Source organism: Netta rufina (assembly GCF_964035555.1).
Source record: "Netta rufina genome assembly, chromosome: Z".
Classification (NCBI taxonomy): domain Eukaryota; kingdom Metazoa; phylum Chordata; class Aves; order Anseriformes; family Anatidae; genus Netta; species Netta rufina.
The window spans coordinates 61,973,222-61,991,347 of NC_140126.1; the positions used below are offsets into that span (position 1 = coordinate 61,973,222).

At 37.3% G+C, this 18,126-nt stretch overlaps 1 protein-coding gene across 6 annotated transcripts in view; it reads right to left on the reverse strand.

Moving 5' to 3' along the window:
- DMXL1 (Dmx like 1) overlaps nt 1–18,126 on the reverse strand; it is a gene marked incomplete at its 5' end in the record, with an annotated part of 91,663 nt that overhangs the window by 21,744 nt on the left and 51,793 nt on the right. For 4 of the 6 annotated variants that reach the window (XM_084305055.1, XM_084305059.1, XM_084305054.1 and 1 more), the window contains 8 exons: nt 1,715–1,878; nt 9,293–9,406; nt 9,793–10,041; nt 11,572–11,699; nt 11,906–11,982; nt 13,199–13,390; nt 14,549–15,639; nt 17,311–17,563. In XM_084305055.1, coding sequence (XP_084161181.1) covers nt 1,715–1,878; nt 9,293–9,406; nt 9,793–10,041; nt 11,572–11,699; nt 11,906–11,982; nt 13,199–13,390; nt 14,549–15,639; nt 17,311–17,563 — 2,268 coding nt within the window. The remainder of the gene's footprint in view (nt 1–1,714; nt 1,879–9,292; nt 9,407–9,792; nt 10,042–11,571; nt 11,700–11,905; nt 11,983–13,198; nt 13,391–14,548; nt 15,640–17,310; nt 17,564–18,126) is intronic. The other 2 variants (XM_084305057.1, XM_084305056.1) reach the window with 1 other exon arrangement.

The window sequence follows — 18,126 nt, forward strand, 5'->3', positions numbered from 1 at the left end:
CCTACAAGGAAAAGGCTGAGAGGTGGGACTGTTCAGCTTGGGAAGAGGAGGTTCAGGGGGATCTTATTAAATTGTCCAAATGCCTGGAGGGATGGTGTACAGAAGCTCTTTTCAGTGGGTTTACGTGGTAAGGTTTTGGTAGCAGGGGGCCATAGGGGTGGTTTCTGTGAGAAAGATCTAGAAGCTGCCCCATGTTTGGTAAGGGCCCCATTGTTTTCCAGAACCGAGCCAGTAAGCGATGTTGTTTTGCGCCTCTGTGAGAGCAGATTTAAGACAGGGAAAAAAAACACTGCGCCACACAGCAGCTGGGAGAGTGAGAGGAGTGAGGAACAGCCTTGCAGACACCAAGGTCAGTGTAGAAGGAGGGGGAGAGGCACTCCAGGAGCTGGAGCAGAAGTCCCCTGTGGTCTGTGGTGAGGACCATGGTGAAGCAGGATGTCCCCCTGCAGCCCATGGAGTACCACAGTGGAGCAGGGTTCCACGCTGCAGCCCGTGGAGGAGACCACGGTGGAGCAGGTGGTCCTGCACCGACGGAGGCTGCCGCCTGTGGAAGACCCCTGCCGGAGCAGATTCTGGGCCGGACCTGTAGCCCGTGGAGAGGAGACCACGCAGGAGCAGGTGACCCGGCAGGAGCTGCTGCCCGTAGGGGAGCCAGGTTGGAGCAGTTTTCTCCTGAGGGATGGACCCCGTGGTACGGACCCATATCTGGAGCAGTTCTGGAAGAGCTGCTGCCTGTGGGAAGCCCACACCGGATCAGTTCATCAAGGACTGCATCCCGTGGGTGGGACCCCACAGTACAGGGGACGAGAGTAATTGAGAAGGAGCAGCAGAGAAGAAGCGCTGTAGACTGACCATAATCCCCATTCCCCTGTCCCCCTGCACCGCCTGGGGGGGTGGAGGAGGAAGAGGTGCTTTTGCTTTCTCTCCTTTGTTTCTAAGTTCTCTAGCTTGTTAGTAATAAGCAATAAATCTTACTGTCTCCCTATGCCAAGTCTGTGTTGCTCATCACCATAATTACTGTGTGATCCCCCCATCCTTATCTCAACTCTTGAGCCCTTTTCATTGTATTTTCTCCCCGTTCCTCTTTGAGGAGGGGGAGTGAGAGAGCGGTTGTGGTGGAGCTCGGCTGCCCACTCGAGTAAAACCACCACACAGGACAAGAGGCAATGGGCACAAACTGGTACACAAGAGGCTTCATCTAAACATCAGGAAGCATTTCTGTACTGTGTTAGTGACAAAGTACTGGTACCAGTTGCCCAGAGAGATTGTGGAATTTCCTTCCTTGGAGATCTTCAAAAGCCACCTGGACGTGGTCCTGGGCAAACAGTTCTGGGTAGCCCTGCTGGAACAGGGGCTGGACAAGGTGCCTCCAGAGGCCCGCACCTTCCAATCTTAACCATTCTGTGATTCTGCAATTCCCACATTTCCTCATTCATCAGAACAGCTAACCCACGTCTATAACTGTAAAAAGTATTGTTTTGTTCATAACATTACCTGAGAATAAACTAATTTTGTAACAGCATTTTTAAAAGAACACTGTTTTAAATAAAAGTAGCTATAGACAATATTTTAGAAAAAGATGAATACGAGTCATAACAACAGGTGGCTTTTGTCATTTATCTAAACTGATACCTAGGACAAAGACTAAGCAGAAAATACTTACAGTTGGAGAAGTGATAGAAGATTTTTAACTTTCATAATAGCCAAAAATTACCTTTGCAATGAAGTAATCCCAGATACTAAGCTCAGGAGGAATAAATCTTTCTTTGTCAGATGGAGACTCTTGATCTACTAACGGCAAGGCAGGTGACTGAGCACTCTCTTTTGGAGAGGTTTTTGATGAAAGCCTGAAACGTTTTTGCTGTTTCTCTCCATCATCTAAAGGAGAAAAAAGTACATGCTGCTTAGTGCTGTCTGCTCTACCTCCCTACTACTTTTAATAATGGGATTCATAATAGAAAATAATTTAAAAAACCTTCCTCACTATAAGCTTTCAGAATTTTATCTTAACATTTCTGTAGCGAATACACACAGAGAATGTTAATCTTCAAATATGCAGAACTAATACAGACCTGGAACTCCAGAAATGGACAACCTCCCAGTACAAACAATATGGCATAGCAAAGTATTAGTTTTTTTTTTTTTAAGTATTATTTTTGCATTAGTTTTCTTCCTACAGATGCACATATAATGTCTCAAGCAACAATATTACAAAACCAAACCTTAATAAGCACTATAAGCACTAATGAATACTGATCTATGCCTTTTTTTTTTTTTGAAGACAAGCCAACAGCCTTTTCTTCCAGAATATATAGAGCAAATACATACTCCAGATTGCTATTCCTACTCCAAATTTTAACCAACTCTTCCAGAGGAGGTCTGTAATTTCTCCTAACTAGTACAATTCTGATGTATCTGTTTCTCCTAACAATGTGTATCTCCAGCAAACATGAGAGGTCCCATTTTAACTAATACAATTCAATATATACCTTATTAAACAGGGAATAATTGCAAAAACTAGTAATTTATAATAATACTCCTGTGACAAAATTCCTAGGAGCTGAGGGGTCCACTCACTTCCCCCCAGCATTTATTTTTTCCGGAATAAAGAGCTTCTAAGAGATTTATTTGAATGACATTCTCAAGAATTAGAGTACTCAAGGGAACAGCTTATTCAGACTATCAGAGAAGTCTTAATGCAGTTATATGACAGATAAATGAACAGGCTTTGTTTCAGATCTCTCCTTGTTAATCAAGTATGAACTTCACAAATACAGAAGTAATGGCTTACTTAAAAAGAAGCTCACGAAACCATCTAATAACCTGAAATCATTCTGGTTCTTAGTAGGTGAATTTTATTTCAGTAAAGCCTTTTTATTGGTAGAGAAGGAATGATACAGATTGTCACTGTCCTTAGGCGATAAATTAGTAGTCTGGCTTTAAAGAACACTTTTGTAGTGAGAGGGAGGAGGAAGAGAGGGAATTAAAGAGATGTGATGTAACAAGGTGGCCTTAATTCAAGTGGACTTGAATCCGTTTCTTACTTGATTGTAAAATTTACTTATAACTTTAAAGTAGATACATATATTTTAGTTGTATACATTATACATGTATATTAGTTTCTAAGGTGAAAAAATCAGTGCAATCAAACTTTATTTTGCTTGAGAAAGTTAAAAGATTAAGATGAAAAGGAATCAATTTTTTTAACATTTTTGAAATTAACAAATTTTGCAATACATATTTTATGGATATTAAACTTTTAGTTTTTTTCTTAAGTATTTCAAAATCCCCCTTTCTAGGTAAGATTTAAGAACTGTTAAGAACAGAAGAACCATGAAACATACTTAAGCACTCACTCACTTCACCCCATCCCTTGGTTTATTTTTTGCTCACTTAGAAAAAAAAATTTGAGAGAAAAATCTTTCATTCAAATGTTTTTGTTTTTTTTTCTTTATCCAAAGAACAACAATAACACTAGGTAGTAGCACTAGTCATAAAAGATCATATCTAAACACTTCTACTTGATAAGGGGAATAGGGTATGCCTTATGGCTTAAGTCTTTGGCTGATGTAACAGCAGTAATAAGACAAGGTTCCAAGACATGCAGATCCACAGCCTCGGGATGCAGAGCTAACTGGGTGATTAGATACCCATTATCACTGACTTCAATTCTCAACATGTTGGGCCAGACATATTTATTTGACCTACTAGTAAGAACATCACAAAAGTAAAAAAGTGATCTATGTTTTAATTCCATTATTTCTTTCTGCTACCTAGGGACCGCAAAACAAACTCCTGAAGCTTCTTAAATTATTTCTCCTGTAATAAAGCTGGAGATGGCTCATGAAGAGCCAGCATCCTTCTGTAAGTCTGGAGGGAGCTATTACATGTAAGTATTTCCTACACCCTTGCTTTTTTTTTTTTTTTTTTTTTTTTTAAATGTTTTATCCACAGAGGACTATAGAGTCTTGATATATGCTGAAAGATCATTTCCTTCAGAACCCTTATGGGTGCTCCCCTGACTTGAAAACAGAAGGTCTAACATAACACCTTGGACAAAAGAAAAACAGTGCTCATTTAAGAACAGTTATATTCCACATATGAAACTCACATGCTCATCACATAAACTAAGGCAATTGTAAACTCTGAGGAAAGCAAGATTTAAGACAATTTTATTTAAGAAAAAGCTTTTGTATTTTAATGCCTCATATCTAAACAATGTTTTAGAATTATTTTTTTTAAGTGGTCAAATTAGTACTCTGTATTTGCAGTGGCTGATGGAATTTTATGTCAACTTTTTAGCTAGGAAAAAAATGTCTTTCCAAGGATTTTCAGAAACAAAGTGGACTATAAACAGTGGAACTATAAGATAATTTATATAGAATTTAGTAAAAGATGAAGGCAGTATCTCATCTTTCAGCATAAACTCGAAATTGAGATATTTTACATATTTTGTACTACTTTATTGTAACGTCATTTTCTTTTTCCTGTAAGGGCTATTATTAGAAAAACACTTACCTGTATTAAAAGCCAAAAACATTACAGCTGCAGTACAATGCATTTTCATTATTTAAAGCTCATCAGCTAACAAAGAGCATGCACATGCATTACTCTGTATGAAATACTAGCAATTGCTTAAAAAAATAGAAACTCACTAGGCATAAAGATAAGGAGCAAGTGTTGCATGATACAGAAATAAGCAAGTATATGCTTGCAGATTGTTTTTGTAAGCAGACTTCAAAAATCAAATGCTTTACTTTAAAACAGTATTCTTTCCACTCTGTTGGATTATTCTTTTTAAGACTACCACAGGCTGCCCATTAAAATATAATCCAATATTAAAGGCAATGACAGTACAATCATCCGAGTGGTTAGAAATACATAGTACTGATGCCAATCTATTTTTTTTGCATTCAAAAAAACTTTATGCAAACTAAGAAATTTATTAAAAATCTTTGTCATTTGGGATTTCAGATCACCATTTATATTCATTTGCAAATTTTACATCTATTTTGTATTCAAAATATTTATTTTCAGTCCCATTATAAGACAATTGTAGTGTTAATGTTATCTTCCAAGAAAAAAAAAAAAAAAATCTTTCCAACAAGTAAAACTCTTCTATTCCTGCAGAGATCTAACAGATGCAACAATATTCAAAAGATCTGTTGCCCGTGTGACCTCCTTTCTACCTCTCCAGAAAGTGCAAAGAGGCAGATCTCTTTCAATTTCCCCCCCCCCAAAATAAAATGCAGGTCAGACATACTCTGCCTTACTGAAGATTGTATGCATGTATCAAGCGCCAACACCCCAATGTGCTAATAAAAATGCAAGTCTTAAATAGATATAAAATTATGTTCTTTAAAAAGCATCAACCCTGATTGCAATTATCAGTGCTGCTGAAGCCCAAAACAAGGTGGACTGGCAGATACATGACAAAGAAATGTGGATTCTGAATCTCACCTTGAATCATTTTCCTAAATGTAAAGCCCTTCACAGATTCCTGTAATCCTTTGGGAAGCTATAAATGCCCATGTCAACAGCATCCTAGTAGAAGTCTACAGCGATGGACATTTTTGTATGGTTACAAACTCTGATGTTTTCATCATCATATTCTGCTTATGCATGGACAACAACCCTGGTCTACGCGGCTCCAGTAACCAAGTTAATGAATTTGTTAAATTTGTTAATTTGTTAAATTAGCACTTGACAGTAGTGATACCCATTAAGTTACACAGGATTACAGTAATCAAGTTGTAGTGTATTATATGATTATTGTATATGCATGATAACTTTTTTTTGTGTGTTTATGTATCATTTAAGGAGTAGCAGTTCACTGAAAAGCTCTAAGTATATATTAACCTCTCAGATGTTTCTGAATATATTATTTATGTAATGGGCAGTTTAGTAAATGGTGATCACAAACCTCTGAAAAAGTTAGATAAGCACAATGAAGAGCTTTGTGGCATACACAAACTTCGTAGGCCTTTTCTGTTGTGATCATTTAAGGCTTTTTCTACTGAGCCTAGATAGCTCTGTCACAAGGCAAACCTCAGGCCAATTTCTAATCTGTTTTAATGGCTGGCTGAAATAAGAATGAGACAGAGTAATAGCAAGAAGACGACGACATTAATAGAGAATAGAAAGGCCACACAAGTAATGAAGTGCTCAGCACTGTTCTGATAAGCTCATCTGCTTCTCAAAACCTATGTTATGTTACACAAGTCATCATAGTAAGAGGTGACAAAGTTTATCATTTCTCCCTACAGGAGTCCAACTACAGCAGTAACGAGGACTAATATTTGTGCTAAAGCTTTTTTAGTTGCTTGGAAAGTTAACATCATCACCAGAGAAAATTAACTTGTTCTTGCAGTCACATATTAACCAATTTCTGGCAATGTCTTTTCTACATCTGAAACCCAAAATGACTTTAATTCTATAAAGTATACTTTGCAAAATATTCAGTCTGGAAGAAGTTATGCATTTAATGTATTCTTGCAGCATGGAATAATTGAATATATGAAATGAAACTATGGATTTCTAACTGTTAAAACAAAATTCAAACTTTTCCTTAAGAACCCTCTGTATTATAGAGAAAATACCATCTGTATATAGATTTATGTTACACAGCTGTTTTGAAGAGAAACTATAGGAAATATGATTTTAACACTATTTCACACAACAAATAATAAGGTTATTTTTCAGATGCTAATTACCTCTTTAAAAACATAACATATCCACTATTTTAAGACATAAGAAAGGATGGGAATTCTCAAATGCTAACTCAGTTTGTCAAATTCTTTTGTTGCAACTGCAAATACAAGAAATGTGGCTGAAAAGTTTAATACAAGGAAGCATTCGAACGGCTATGCTTTTTCTGTGAAAAGAAATGGAGTGATAGTTTTTCATTAAACTAGTTCTGAACATAGGTCAGAATTTTACAAGACTATCAAGACCTATATATATTTTTTTTTTGTTCCTGTTCTTTTATTTTGTGACTAAAAAACCCTAATAACAGAGATCAAATTTAATATTACAAGGTATTTTCTTCCAAAGCTGATTGTGTGCTAATGTTAACGTAAGCAAGGGACAGCAAGGGAAGTCACATAACAACTTGGCCAGCTATGTACGTATTGTTATGACCTTTTAAAACAAGTTTGAAACCTGTAGATTAACAACCACATTCAGATGGAAGTGCGATAGAACTGATGGAGACAGGGAGAGACGTATGCTGAACATGTAAGACTATAGGATCACAGTGTTATCTAACTAGAACTCTTTGTGTTAAGAATTTTTGGCTTTTGATCTCCATTTGAGAGTGAAAACATGTCACAAAAATATAAAAGTAAATTTATAAAAATAATCAAGTTATACACAACAAAGTAGGACACTATTTCAAATCTAAATTAAGTGCTAGAGTCACTTCTCCGTGTTCAAGGCTGAATGCCAGAATTAAAATAGACAAGGGCACAAAAATAGGTAAGGGAACAAAAATGTATATGATTTAAACCTGATTCCTCTGCTTACTAGAGTTCTACTTATTCAATCATTCTCTACTTGCTCTAGACAAACATGCATTAAAAACGAATAATAGGATTATGGAATCTGAGAATCACATATGTTGAAAGAGACCTCTGGAGGCCACTGGTAAACCCCATGTTCAAAACAAGACAGGCTTAGGTCAAGCTAGTCAGGGCCTTGTTTATTCAAGCACTGAATAACTCCCAAGATTCCACAGCTGTATTAGCCACCTTTTCCAGTGACCGATTGTCCCTACAAATTGATATTTATTTTCAATTTCAGCTTCTTTATTCTTCCAGCAACAGTTTTACCAATCCTGCAATCAGACAGCCAGCAGTCATTTCTAAGACAAATACAAAGTAGACAGGCCTTTAGAAGCATTCAGGATATCTTGCTATGTAAAGACAGTTATCTCAATTTCAAAACAGTAGTAGCAACATTAAAATACCTCAATATACAGTTATCAATACCTACGAAACTTAGAACTGCCAATAAAAGAAGCCAGTTTTGGTTTCTAGTTATGCAATCCTGATAAGGCGAGCATATTCAACAAAATGTCAGCTGGAAATATTTATTAAATGCCAAAGAGAAAACTGATCTGATCTACAATGAGAATGAGAAGTTTGATTAAACAATCACTCTGGTGAGGGTGCACGTCGAGTACTGCGTTCAGTGTTGGGCCCCTCACTACAAGGACATCAAGGCCCTGACATGTATCCAGAGAAGGGCTGCAAAGCTGCTGAAGGGTCTGGAACACAAGTCTTATGAGGAGTGGCTGAGGGAACTGGGGTTGTTTAGTCTGGAGGAGACTCAGAGGAGACCTTATTTCTCTCTACAATTACCTAAAAGGTGGTTGTGGGAGCTGGGCATCGGCCTCTTGCAGATTACTAGCGATGAGACAAGTGGGAATGGCCTTCAGCTGCACCAGGGGAGGTTCAGGGTGGAAACTGGGAGACATTTCGTCTCAGAAAGAGTGGTCAGGCATTGGAAAAGGTTGCCTAGGGAGGTGATGGAGTCACCATCCCTGTGGGGGTGTTTAAGGAAAGGCTGGGTGTGATACTTAGGGACATGGTTTAGTGGGTGATATTGGTGGTAGGGTGATGGTTGGACCAGATGAGCTTGGAGGTCTTTTCTGACCTTAATTATTCTATGATTCTATGAAGTTACCATGGTTTAAGTAGATTAATATTTATAAAAAAGATAGATATGATAGTTGATATGTATGATCATTGCTCTTGGTTTTACAGAAGTCCAACTACCTTAAAGTAGAAATCTGTACCAAAAATATTACAAAACTCATTCTGAATAATTTATTATCCAAATTTAAAACTTGAAGGTTGTTTGCTTTCCTAAAGGGTTCTCAGACTATCAAAATTAAACAGCAACAAGGCACTATTCTTTGTAACATTTAGATGAACACTTAGAAATCCACATGCATAATAATGCTTATATTCATGAAGCAAAACAAGCAGCTCTCTAACAAAGATATGAAACACTTCTGATCATTTCAAACCATGGTCAAAATAACTGTTTAAAATTGATATCAACAGAAGTATAGTAAGATTACTACAACACTGTCAATTTCATGTTTTCTGTTTGTTTTGTTTTGTTTTTTTTTAAAGGCCCAATTCAACTGCTGTTATCATTACAAAACATCGCTTTAAATTTTGATGTCATGGCTTGCAAACAGAAGTTTTTCTCTCTTTCTACATATGCAAAAAATCACACATAGCAAACTGCATGTAGAGGCCTAGTACTAAATCTAGTATCTTGCCTGAAGATTTGGTAGGACTATGAGTATTGAAGGCAGTTAGAGATTTGGAAAACCCCACGCATTCCATGGAGAACACTACTACCTGATGTGGGCTAGGCATTGAGAAGTGCCTACCTGCCAAAGAGAGAAAACATACTGTATTTGTAAAATGGGAATATATTCCTGTTAGGACAGAACTGGAAAGCTTTAAAATGAACATTAAAAACTAGGTCATAATAGTACAGAAAATTTTCTATATAAAATGAATTTAACCCCTAATATTACAGCAGTTGTACTACTTAAAAACTATTTCAAAGCCATTCATTTCTGCTTCCTATTCTCTTCTACAGAATATCCGTGTTAATAATTTTAGTTCTTTGTTCTTCATTGCAGATCTAAAACCATATTGTGTTATTATTGAACACAAGCTGTTTAAATAAATTACTCTTAAGATTTCAGCAGTCAAATCATTTTTAACGTCAAAAAAACCACACACAAATGTAACAAATAAAAATACTAACCAGCTTTTGTCTTTAATTGCAGCTGTCCTCTACTGGGCGTATGAGCTCCTCCTCCAAAGATAGCAGACCACATTTTGTTGTTAAGTGGATGAGCCATAATTCGATACAATTCATTGCTGGAATGTGTTGCTAGGCCATGGATGAACAGACTCAGATAGACTGCAGTTAGAATTTCACAAAGTAAAACCGTGAGCCCTGGCTGAGCTTCCTCACCAGCAGAATTCAGGAGACGTACTAGAGCTGTTATTCCTGTCAGAATGACAAAAAAAAAGAAAAAAGAAAAATTGTGTGCATGTGTACACACTGGGGGGAGAACTCACCCTTGACTATTTTGATATTTCTTGATCATTATTTTGAATGACAACTTACATCATTTACTACCTTTTAGTGTTGAAAATTCTAAGTTTGAGGATATCAAAAACTCCAGGAGACAGGGGTGACATGCTTATATTTTTAACAGTTTGTCATAGCTTTTCAGCTTCATATTTTGGACTTACAGTTGATGATATACTTAGCAACTTTTCAACAAAAAGAGAAAAAACAGAAAAAATAATTTGAATTTTGTTTAAATATAACACTGCCAGCTCTAATATGCATGAATCTTCCTTTCCCTGTACCTCAATTTCTCTTGAAACTATTTCTCCTTATTTCTTTCAGAAAACGTCTTTATTTTCTATATTTAATCCAGTGCCTCACAATGTATTCAATATACACTACTAAATTCTTACACTTAAAATAAAAATATTAATCTTCCAACTGACTTTCCTATGGTGCTTATTTCACCAGTTATGAACCTAACTCCACTGTGTTGAAAATGCTGTATTCCCACTTAACAGTGGTAAAGCCATACAAAAATCATGGTTGTCAACTTAAACTACCCATTATCTTATAAGTGTTTTGCTGTGTTTTTATACCCCTACAAACAGTTGTAGAGTTTCAGATATGGCATCATCTGTCTCACTTTGTGAACATAAGTGAAAACACAAAAAGCTATAGACAAAGTTACAGCTCATATGTTACTCTTCCAATTGCACACACTGATCTCTCTCCAAAATCTCTAGATACAGTGACAGAAAGGCCGAGAGGCTGAAGTAACGTAGCATCAAACACTAACACTAGATGAGGTTCTCCAAAAGAGTTCTTTAATGTGAAATTAAATCCCATATTATGAAAACATATTTCTTTGTTTTGCTTACATTGAAGTTACTGCTGTAAACCGAAGCCCAAATCTTTTATGTAGCTTAGACTCTCTAATGGGACTGGTACAGTTTCATCTTATAATGGGCTAACTGTTACCGTAAGTCGTATGCAGGCTTTACAGATCTTTGTATAATATATATTATTTATCATAAACTTATCACTTTCAATAGTTTTAGGTTAGCTGAACAGCTGCACCTAAGCTACAATCATTCTGAGCTGGAGCACAAGCTAATTGCCTTTGAAGTCATTTTCAAGAGTAAAAAGTAGTGAGATTGACCTGCTGCCAGCAGGGGGAGCAACTACAGCACAGGACAGTAATTCACCAGACTTCGTTTAGTGGCCCTCTACTAGAGCACCAGCTAACAATTTTTAGTAAGAAAGATGCATCAAACAACTCAACTTATGGAATAAACACAATTACTAGCTTACAGATTTTCAAAACTGAAGATAATCTTTAATTGTAAGAACTTATTTTTACCATTATTTTGTTAGAAAGTCTGGAGCATGGCTACATGCTCGTAAGAGTGGATTTACACAAGCAAGTTTTCATTAAGAATGAAACAAAACAACTCAAGATACCTGGCCACTGAGAAGGAGATGTATTTGGAGTCACTGTATCTTCTAAGCTTGTTGTTCTTAGAGAGTGGCGCTGAGTTAATAGCACTGTCTGATACACTGTTCCAGTGAACTGATTTGCTTGGAATGAACTGTAAAACATAAATGCAATGTCATATTTATTAAAACAAACAAAAAAAACCCTCAACCCACACAGGTTTAAAACTATTCAAGTCATAACCCTTGCTATATGTAGGCAGATGTGAGTACTGCTCTGTGCACTGTATACACAGTACACTGTATAACAGTAACTGCATCTTTACTGTTCTCTAAAAAGTGCTTCTCAAAGACCTTTTACCTGTAGCTGTGGCCATCACAAAGGCATTGGTAGATGCAAGCAGAGAGTGATGCTGCTAAGGTATGCATTACGTATATCTGGAAGACACAGATTTATAGAATGTATTACACATAACATGAACAGTGGTTAGCATCATATATCTGTATGCATTAAATGCCATAACAGTGGCACTTAATATGGAAGCTACAAGTACTGATGGCAAAAATTAATTAACAAAGCCACATTCTCTTCAGAATTAATTTCAAGTTAGGTTGATTCACTTTTCAGTAAAACTGATACAATCCAACAATCCATAATCAAAGGTCAGCTCTAGCTGCGCTGTCTTCTATTAAGAAACACCACCATCTTAAACCACTACGTAACAGTTCTGAGTTATACCTAAGACAGCATGTTAATATGTTGGTTCACAATTACTAATGCTGTGCTTCATAACGAAGACTGCATCTTAGCTTTTCACAAACTCTCGTACAGGTCTCCGACACACACAATGTACTCAGTATCACAATGACCATCATTATTTTTGTCGTAGCTGATAGATATTTTATGTATCACAAAACACAATTTTATATAGAGCTAGAGCATCTGGTGACCTAATGGTTCGGTTAAAATTTATTATAAAAACTTATTTGTCTGTTCCCTCTGAAATTAAGATGAGGAACTTTCGATGAGGAACTGAGAAATCAATCTCATCAGCGTCCTCCATACAACCCTAGCAAAATTTAACGCATGTAAAACTGCAGTAAAGATTTAACCTAAAGGGTTAGGTCTAGCTTCCAGTCCCAGCATTAATACAGAAGAAATCTTAGGGAAACTTAACTTAAAAATAAAATAGTTATATTATACTGTATGAACATATGAGATGTTTGACAAAAGCATTTGAGATTTTTGCACCTGGCAGAAAATCAATTTTTACACTTCAAAATTTAATTTAACTTAGGTGTAGGACTGAAGATACGGAGTTTACCATTAATATAACAGAAATTATGACTGTATTCTCAGAAAGCTAATTGTGACATTGCTAATTGTGATGTTGGTGGTATAGTACAACATCTTTTCCATAACGGATGTCTTCTTGGACAAACATCCAGTTCTGAAAGAGGTCAGTCTACTAATTCAGTGATGTTATTTTTAGCCTAAGATCAATATTACAGCAGAACATATTTACATTCTGTGGTTTTGTTACTTACCTGGAAGACATATCAGGAAGTTTTCATGCTGTCAGAAAAACATTAATGACTTAAACCAACTGGACAACGACAACAAGAAATCCAAAGTACTGCCAAAAATACGCACCTTGTTGTTCTGAGTATCTGGATGAGGTGGTGAATCAAGGTTTATTATGGCATGTAAAATATCATGAGTTAAGTTACCAAGATGTAACAATGGATTAGCCACCACTGTTTTGACACTAGCTGTGCAAGCAAATAGGAGAGGTATGGAGCTTTGCTCTGGCAGAGGTGTGGATGGTATCTGTACAGACTGCTCCTAAAAACAAGCAAGAAATATGTGTGAACACACACAAAATGATAGTAGAGCCTCCTAAAGTGAACAAAACTTTTAAGAAGGGAAGGAAGTTCTAAAGTAACAAAAAGAAATCCATAATCTACAGAAAGCAAAGCATTACATTTATAATAAAACAAGTATATGCTATTAAAAAAATCAGGCCCATCCTCTTTCGTATGCTTTATTGATCTGGATGAGTGAATTCGAGGACACCCTCATTAAGCCTTCAGATGACACCAACTTGGATGGAAGTGTTAATCTGCCGGCGGGTAGGAAGACCCTGCAGAGGGACCTGGACAGGGTGGGTCAATGGGCAGAGGCCAATTGGATGAGGTTCAACGTGGCTGTGTGCCGGGGCCTGACAATGCCGTGCTACGCTACAGGCCTGGGGTAGAGAGGCTGGAAAGCTGTGCAGAAGACAAGTGGGTGCTGGTTGATGCTTGCCTGAACATGAGCCAGCAGGGTGCCTAGGTGGCCAAGAAGGCCAACGGCATCCTGGCTTGTATCAGGTACAGGAAGGTGACCTGTACTCTGCTCTGGTGAGGCTGCACTTGGAGTATGGTATTCATGTTTGGGTCCCTCACTGGAAGGGCATCGAGGCCCTGGAGCATGTCCAGAGAAGGGCTACAAAGCTGGTGAAGGACCTGGAGCACAAGTCCTATGAGGAGCAGCTGAGGGCACTGGGGTTGTTTAGTTTGGAGAAGAGGAGGCTCAGGGGAGACCTCATTGCTCTCTACAGCTACCTGAAAAGAAGCTGGGGGGACCTGGGGGTCAGCCTCTTCTCACAGATGATAGGACTAGAGGGAATGGCCTCAAGTTGTGCCAGGGGAGGTTCAGGTTGGAAATGAGGCGACATTTTTTCTCAGAAAGAGCTGTCAGGCATTGGAACAGGTTGTCCAGGGAGGTGGTAGTGTCACCATCCCAGGGTGTTTAAGGAAAGGTTGGACGTGGTGCTTAGGGACATGGTTTAGTGGGTGACATTGGTGGTAGGGGGACTGTTGGACCAAATGATCTTGGAGGTCTTTCCCAACCTTAATGATTCCATGAATTTATATTAAAAAAATTCAACAGGAATATGAAACATTCAAAAAATCTACAACTCTGAAGCAGAGAAAACATAAATTGATTTCCACCACATACCTGCTGAGATTCCTGCAGTAGCAAGATTAATTCCATTCTAACAGATGCCAAACCTCCACCATGAGAACCATGAAGTATGCAGTAACTAAGGAACATTCGTAAGAGAGACTGGTATTTCAGAAGCCATTGACGTCTTTTCTGAAAGTTTTCTTTCTGTAGCATGGCTTTTTGCTGGTCAGCTAAGTCTTCAGTATTTTCATGTAATGCAATTTCCTCTGTCATCACATTAATTCCTGACTGTATCTCTTCTACTTCAGCACTATAATCACAGGTCTTTTGAAGAGCTACCACTTCTCTTTCAAGCCACTGATAAAGCTGATACCTCAATTTCCCACCATCTACCTCATAACCCGTGGACAGTGTTCGAAGCTCTACGGTAAGAATTTTCAAGCATGCTCTAAACTTCAGCTGAGCTGAAATTATATCTTCTGATGGGCTCAGAATATCTTTTTCATCAATTGCACTAAAAGATTCTGTGTAGCTAGAGCTTGTTTCATACGACTTTTCACTTCTCTTCATAGGTTTTAGCTCTTTCATCACCAGGGAGGAATCTTCACTCTCATCACCTTCATCACTGTCTGACTGTAGTTTCAAATCTTCATCTTGGAATACTATGCTTGGTTGGCTCCAGTCAAATGAAAGAGTTGAACTTGAGTGTTTTCCCGAAGAACAATCTGAAGATGACCCTAGACCATTCAATACAGGCTGTGACCAATCAACACTGGAAGCCTGATCTTTTGTTTCCAGCTCTTTAACTGGAGAAGATGGTGAGAAATCTTTACTAGTATCCATTAAGCTAGGGGATCTACAGAATGGCTTTGACCTCTTGACAACTTTGGGCATCTTTGATAACACTTCTAAGGCCAACATAGGACAACCGGCTTTTAAATGAGCATATGCCGTGGTGAAGAAAAGTCGTCTTTCACCTAGGTTGATTTTGTCAGCTAATCCATTTTCCACTGTCAGGCAAATGTGTGTAGGAAAAGCATCAGAAGAGCCAAAATGACGTCTCAACAGGAGAGGATGTGTTCTTAAGTAGTTGTAGAAGTTAAACACTGCAGGGTTACAACTTGATGAGCCATCTCCGTCATCTAAAAAGATATTGCATCATGAGGAAAATCTACAATTCCACACGGAATAATACATCTGAAAATTTCTCAGTTCATCAGAAGGCTATTAGGTCTTAATATTCATTCTATTGTTGCCTTCATTCTAACCCTTTTTTCACCTTCATCAAATGGGAAGTGGGGAGGACACTGTCAAACCTAATCACTAAAAAGAGAAGCTGGAATGAGAGCATTTAACAAGTTTAATTTAAAAAAAATGCCATTTCTTTTATTTAAAGCAAGGCCTGTTCTACTGCAGTCAAAGGATACCACATTCTTGTTGGTAGTACAAGTTTCTGAAGTGTCCACCACTAACTGGCATTAAGACGTTCCATCCTACTAAAGCTTTTTACTTGGTGGAAAAAAAAGGCTCTTTAATAAGTTTTTGATTAGTATTTTTGACTGATTCCTAACAAAATGCAACTTTGAATAAAACTGGGGAGTCCGTAACGCTTACACATACTGATATCAGTATTGCATACAATAAGTGAATTATACAGCTGTGCAACTTGCACATATTTAAATTTCATGTTCAAAAGCACAATAAGCATATACAAAAAACTTCCCAACTTATGCTTACACTTTGTGAAGTGTAACTTTTATGTTCAGAAAATCATTGAAAAGCTAGGAGCATCAACACAGGACAATTCACAACTTTCAAAGAGCCAAGGTTAGCTGAGAGTTTACTGCTTCTGCTATCAGGAGCTATGACACTAAAAACTACAGATAACAGGTATAGGTACATAAAAGATTGCCTATTAAACAATTAAAAAATGCAAAATGCCACAAATAAGACTCTAAATTGATTAAAGAAGAATTAGCAACCTTTGAAAATGATTAAACGCACGAGTATGTGAACAAGATGGCAACAACTGAACACTTTATTACTCATTTGCTTAAAATCACCTTCAAGTATTAAAGTCCTACTGAAATCAGTTTTTAAGTTGAATTACACAGCTCTGGTGATTGAGTCTTTCATTTATCCCCGTAACATTTCTCTCAGTAGACAAGACAGAAGCCAGCTATCATAACTGCTAGGGACTTGAAACATTTAAATTATTTGAGAATACCAACTTCAGGAAATAATCTATCTGCTTAATAGAAGCAGTCTATAAAGCTAGCAATTGAACAGTGAGAAAATCCACTTTAAGAGACTTACATTATACATCTCATACAGTATTCCAGGACCCATGTGGATTTCCTTGTATCATAAATATCAAACTGCTATAGAAAGGATTGTTTTATCAGTGTGGTCAATCAATCTTACTAAGGACTAAAAGCTATACAGCACCATGTATTCACAGCTCTGCTATATAAGTAACTATGTGGTCCATGATCAGGAATTTTTTCGTAGTTTGTGACAGAGTTCCTACTTTAATTTGTCTCTTCCTCTTGAAGATGCTACTGGAAAAACAGTGAAAATGCTGCACCACTGTAGGGTCATTCTTGTTTTCCTGATGTTCACATACTTAAAGGATACATTAAGAACCCATTCATGCAAAATAGGATATTAACAACACAGTCATCACATTTACTATAAACAGTAAACCTATTTAATGAGCAACTGTGCAGTACCTGATAACATTCAGACTATACCCTAATACTCTGTAAACGAATAGTTAAAACCAACCTAACAATCAAAATACTCATTCTTACCTCCTTCATCTTCAACAGAATGTTTAATCAAAGTGTCAAGAGCCTTGCTATAATCTTCCAAAATCCAGTAAGCCATACTACGCAGAAAAGGATCACTGTACATGTTTCCTGAGCTTTCCTTTCCAGGAAAGGCACTTCCCAAAATTCTCTTCTGTAGTATAGATTTATAAGTACTAGACACTTCAAACTCTGACTCATAAAGTCTTGATATTACTAGAGCCAACTGAATGTCATTCAATTTTTCAAGGCAGACCTAAATGAAAATAAATATAGTTACAAGATCAAACATTCTAATTTTTCTTCTGGTTAAAACAATCAGAAGGCAAGAAATGATAAGAATACATTCAGACTCAGATACAGGTATCAACTCCATTAGCAGAAAGCAGGCTTAATAGCTGCGGCCAACAATTATATAAAAGAGCTGATTTGTCATTTTTTCAGTTTAAGTCTGACATGTCACTAGATCTTTGAAATCAGCTGGCGTTGATGTCTCATTGTCAGTGTGTACGTGCCACATCTTGAAGTCGGATGTTTAGGTTCAGAAGATCTACAGAACATAACACCTCACTATCAAAGAGATACTCCCTCACAGTTTTTCAAGTCTTATAAGCAGGACTTGGAAAGATTTTTGTTTTGTGAAAGGATTCTAGGAGCCAAATCACACCACTGTCAACGAGCCTTCATTTTCAGACCTGAAACCTCTCAACGGAAAACATTTTCTTCATACATGACAGGACAGAGAAACAAAAAGCAAGTTAAAGGTAGACAGCCCTCCCAATACTATTACAGAGAAATCAGCCATGAACCTAGCATCAC